We start from the raw sequence: 4834 nt of genomic DNA on the forward strand, positions 1-4834 counted from the left end.
AATATTTTTCGACTCATAAAATATTAGCACAACTAAATATCCCCGGTTTTTTTGTTTGGTGAGAGAGAGAGAGAGAGAGAGAGAGAGAGAGAGAGAGCCGATTGTGTGTGTGTGAAACTTGACAGGATGAAGAAGATAGAAGAGCCCTCTCTCTCTCCCATGTGAAAAGGAGCCAGCTCGCAAAGGGAGACGAATAATTCGCACGTGCCAGGTCAGCTTCGTCGCCGAGAACGCGTGCGGGTGCTCGCGTATATATGAAAGCAACCGTCCCTTCAAGTCCGCCATTGCTCAACTAAGAAGCTTCGCTCCTCCCTCTTTCCTCTTTCCTTTCTCCACAGGTGATGACCTCGTTTTCTTTTTTAGAAAATACGGCTGAGGACGACTCGTTCCTACCTTTCCCTTTACTTAAAGTCGTCGTTTTCTCCTTCTATTTAGGGTGATCAGAGGACTCAGAAGAAGAAGAAGAAGAATAAGAAGAAGAAGAAGAAGGCGGTGGTGATCCAATGGAGATCTTGTCGCCGAGAGTATTTCCCCAGGTAATACTCCTTCCCGTTTTCCATGATTAGATTTCTTCGAATATAGACGTAACGTTCAACATATTCGTTCGTATGTTGATTCTTTCTTTGTTTTCCTTCCTTGTTTATGGGGGGTGAATATCCACAGATGGTTGAAGATGCAGCCTATTTCCATCACCACCATCATCAGCAACAAGTGAACTCCCCCTTCTCGTTCGATGACGAGTTTGATTTGTTCCATCCATCTTTTCATTCAGAGCCCTGCTCCAACTCGTCGCCATCCCATCTGGTCCCTCTTGTTAGCCGTGAGACGATGCCCGGTTTCGCCGCACCGTCAATCGAAGCTCCTCGAGAGCTAACCGAGAGGCCCTGGAAAAAGCTCAAGACCGAGAGATGGAACTCCCTGGGCGCACCGGCGCACGAAACGATGACTCGCAAAGTGGTGATATCGCCATCTCCGTCTCCATCTCGGTCTCTGTCTCCTGACTCCCACTTGATATCTTTTGGGAACCCCGATTCTTCTCCAGCCATATCCGATCCGATCCATGGTAAAGTCTTACAAGAGACTAAAGCCTCGTATGTGAAATCAATATTTTGAAAATCAGATCTTTTCTCATAGATATCTGTCTCGCTCTGATGTGTGTCAAAGGTACTTATGAAATCCAAGATTGCGAGGGACCAAAGACGAAAAACACCAGCGCGGCGACCAGGACGCCGGTTCACGCACAAGAGCATGTGCTAGCCGAGAGGAAGCGCCGCGAGAAGATCAGCAAGCGTCTCATCGCGCTCTCAGCCATCATTCCCAACCTTAAGAAGGTACAAGCCGTGAAAGTTCGGGAATTATTGTGAGTGTATGATTGACGGGTAGGATTAAGCTTGAGATTAGTACAGATTAGTTTAGTCATTAGCACCTGACGAGAGATGCGCTACTACTAGCTTAAACTAGAAGCACGCTGAAAGAATTTCTATGATAAATGTTAATTGTGTTTTTCAGATGGACAAGGCTTCCATCCTTGAGGATGCAATCGAGCACTTGAAAGAGCTTCAACAACGCGTCAAGGCACTCGAGGAGGAGGCGGCGGCAGCGAAGACGGTGGAGTCGGTCGTCGTGGTGAAGAAGTCCCAACTCACCACGGATGACGATACGTATTCTTCGTCGGACGAGCACTCTTGCAGCCAGATTGACCGGCAACTCTCGCTCCCGGAAATCGAGGCACGAGTTTCCGGAAACTGCGTCCTCATCAAAATCCATTGTGAGAGGCGCAATGGCTCTGTATCGAAGATGATCGGTGAAATAGAGGAACTGAACCTAACTGTCGTGAACAGTTGCATCATGCCCTTTGGAAGTTCCATCCTAGACGTCACCATCCTAGCTCAGGTAAATATATATGGTACCCAAATTTCTTCAATTTTTTTCCCCGGCTTTAACACCATATTGTTTTTCTTCCGAGAAATATTAGATGCAGAGATTAATCTTACTAAAATCACCAGGTTAATTATGCATCTAACACACGGGACTCCGCTTTTCTAATGACCTGATAAAAAAACGACCACAACGCTTAGTAAATGGGTTTATTTAGTAAAATTTCTCAATGCACTCGGTATATATCCCTTACTAAATCGTAACTTCTATTTTGCTCCATCAAACAAAAATTTCTTGTAGATGGACGTGGGATCCAGCTTGAAAATGGGGGATCTCGTGAGGAATCTGCGTCAAGCTCTTCTGGATCTCATGTGATCTCCTGCAATATTCTCATAATATCTGGAGTTGGGCACTAACAACGTGCCAAAACCCTAATAATGACACTTCAGTTATTTCATTTCCTTTTTTTGGGTCAAAGTGTTTGAGAACTTTGAGCAGAAAGAAGGGTGCTGACGATGGATCACCCTCTCTGGTCGGACCACACCAACTCTTTTGCGAACGCCAGAGCATTGGCTCTGGTTTTTTAGCCTGGAGTCTCCATTATTTTGCGGGTGGGTTTTTTCCCCTTATTTTTCGCGTGGTTGACCCGTTGGCCACGTTCAAAATACCCACGTGCTGTATAAGGAGAGTCCAGGAAACTTTTTCAAGAGGGGTTTTACAGGGAGGTCGGACATTTTCAGATGAGACATCTCTCTCTCTCTCTCTCTGGTTGAATCAGCTTGTGAGTCGTCTCAAGAGATGCTCTGTCTTGTTGGGCGCTTCTGGGAATTGAATTTTTTTGATGTGTAATTTTTGTACATCGATAATTGATTAATGTACTTGTCTGTCATCATTTGAATATGAATCCAAGGTCACGATCTGCTCTGCTGCTAAGAGCATTATTTATTTCTTATTTTATTAATATGCATAGTTAGATGCGACAACTCATATTTGGTGACTACAAGCAACACAAGTTTTATTAATCTAATATTTTATGATCTACTTTATTTATTTATTTATTTTTGGTTAAAGAGATTGTATTGTATTAAATACTTACATTATTTAAGATTATATTTAAGATATTATATTAAAAGCAAGCCATATGAATTAAGAGTACATCCGAAGATACTTTCTTTAGCTTATTCTTTTTAAAAAATTTTAAATGAAAAAAGAGATAAAATCATGATATACTTTATCTTTTTTCTTTTGGGGCAATTTAAACTCCTTAACAGATAATAGTTAACAGCTAAATTCGTGGGAAAACATCAAGGCATCCTTGGCGGTATCCCAAAATTCTCCCTTCCTCCCTCCCTCCCTCAGACGTAAAGTTTAGCTATTTTCCCAAAAGTCAAGTCGTTATGCAATTGGCCATCAAAATTTCATATCGAAACAAGTCCTTGGCCAACTAATTTAGAGAAACAAAATAAATGATACCCCGGTATAATAGCATAATTTCTTAAGCCATATCAACAATAATTAGCTCATTAAATTTACCACCCCTTTTTCTAAAATCGGGATATTACAACCAATCCATAACATTGAAATAAAGGGGCAACTTGAAACTTTATATCTCTAGTATCAATTTGTTATTAACATTAATCTACATTTGTAATATAATAAGAAAGTAGCATGAACTATATTATAGAAAGCTTATTCGTACGAATGGCGTAGCTAAAGATTTATAGTTACACTTTTGTAGGGACAACTAAATGCCAAGCCCTAAAAATTGTGACAATAATGCATATGAGATATAAAACTTTCATTTCATGTATTTAAGTCCTAAAAGTTGTTTTGATACACTCAAGCTCTTCTATTAACTCCCTTAGTTTTAAGTGCGCGCCTTTTATTTTCACTTGGCAGTTAATTAAAACAAGCTCCGTATATTTTTCGTCCACTAAAACATAATAGAGCTAACGGAATGAAATAAATTAAATTTGGGACTTTAAATGGGTGAAAGGAAAGTTTTAGAACTCCAATACATTATCATGGCAATTTTTAGGATTCCTCCTGTAATTGACATAAGGTGCTTTGCAGTTGACAGTGCGAGCTGTCTAGAAGTTTGTTAACTCGAGACCTTGTGGGAGGCAACAAACTTCTTTACTATTAGACCAACCATCTTAGTAGTACCTTGTTCCCTTTGTTTTTGTTCATAGAGGAAAATGATGCACGAAACAACCTGGATTAAGCAAAATGGACAACATTTAATTGAAGATAACTAAATAAGCAACGTATGCCCCACTTCTCATTTTAAAGGTGTTAATACCACCAAAAAAAAAAAAAAAATCTCAAAATGATACTTTGTGCCTTATTTACCCCAAAATTAATTTTCATATTAAAAAAGTCTCAAATTGGCACATAAATGCCGCATTTACCCCATTAAATGTTACGGTTTAAGATTTTTCAGTAAGAATTTACGTCATATGCCTGATCATTTGAGTTGTTTGCCATGAGCGTTTCCACATTAATGATATAAGAGGATTGGATGGGATTGGTCCTACTCTATTCCTACTCTACACTCACTTGCAGACTTGTGCCCTGCCTCTTGCAGGGCGTGGGAGTCGCAACCCACTCTCAAACTTACGCGTCCCTACTCCCTATCCCCCTGAGAAGGTGGGGATTTGAACCCCTCACCTCCCCCTTCCATGTTGGATGGGAGTTAAGAGAGTGCAATTTTGTCATTGGGTTCAATTTAGGATTTTTTGTGATTTGAAATGTGGTATGAGGGTATGTGTGGTACTACTGCTTTAGTATGGAATTTTTTATGATATGGAAAATTAATTTGAGTAAATCTGATACGGTTGTATCAGATTGAGGTTTTTGGTGGTAATATTGTATTTTAGTTTTGTTGGAGGCTTCTATATGTGTAAGAAACCCATCCGCATCATAACACATTGCGCTCCAAATTTTTTGTCCAATC

At 40.4% G+C, this 4834-nt stretch overlaps 1 protein-coding gene across 1 annotated transcript; it reads left to right on the plus strand.

Annotated features, from left to right (window-relative positions):
* Positions 1-347: 347 nt before the first annotated feature.
* LOC104414081 (transcription factor bHLH19) lies at positions 348-2801 on the plus strand. Its single transcript, XM_010025095.3, has 5 exons — positions 348-536; positions 664-1063; positions 1165-1331; positions 1510-1893; positions 2179-2801. The coding sequence occupies exons 1-5, from the start codon at positions 504-506 to the stop codon at positions 2251-2253; spliced, it is 1059 nt and encodes a 352-aa protein (XP_010023397.2). The 5' UTR covers positions 348-503; the 3' UTR covers positions 2254-2801.
* The last annotated feature ends 2033 nt before the right edge of the window (positions 2802-4834 follow it).

Source organism: Eucalyptus grandis, chromosome 8, assembly GCF_016545825.1.
Source record: "Eucalyptus grandis isolate ANBG69807.140 chromosome 8, ASM1654582v1, whole genome shotgun sequence".
Lineage (NCBI taxonomy): Eukaryota > Viridiplantae > Streptophyta > Magnoliopsida > Myrtales > Myrtaceae > Eucalyptus > Eucalyptus grandis.

Excerpts from the sequence above, each read along its gene's own strand:
- LOC104414081 (XM_010025095.3), top strand. The coding sequence starts at position 504 with ATGGAGATCTTGTCGCCGAGAGTATTTCCCCAG. Across the intron at positions 537-663 it reads CGCCGAGAGTATTTCCCCAG|ATGGTTGAAGATGCAGCCTA; the intron begins GTAATACTCCTT and ends GAATATCCACAG. Across the intron at positions 1,894-2,178 it reads ACGTCACCATCCTAGCTCAG|ATGGACGTGGGATCCAGCTT; the intron begins GTAAATATATAT and ends AATTTCTTGTAG.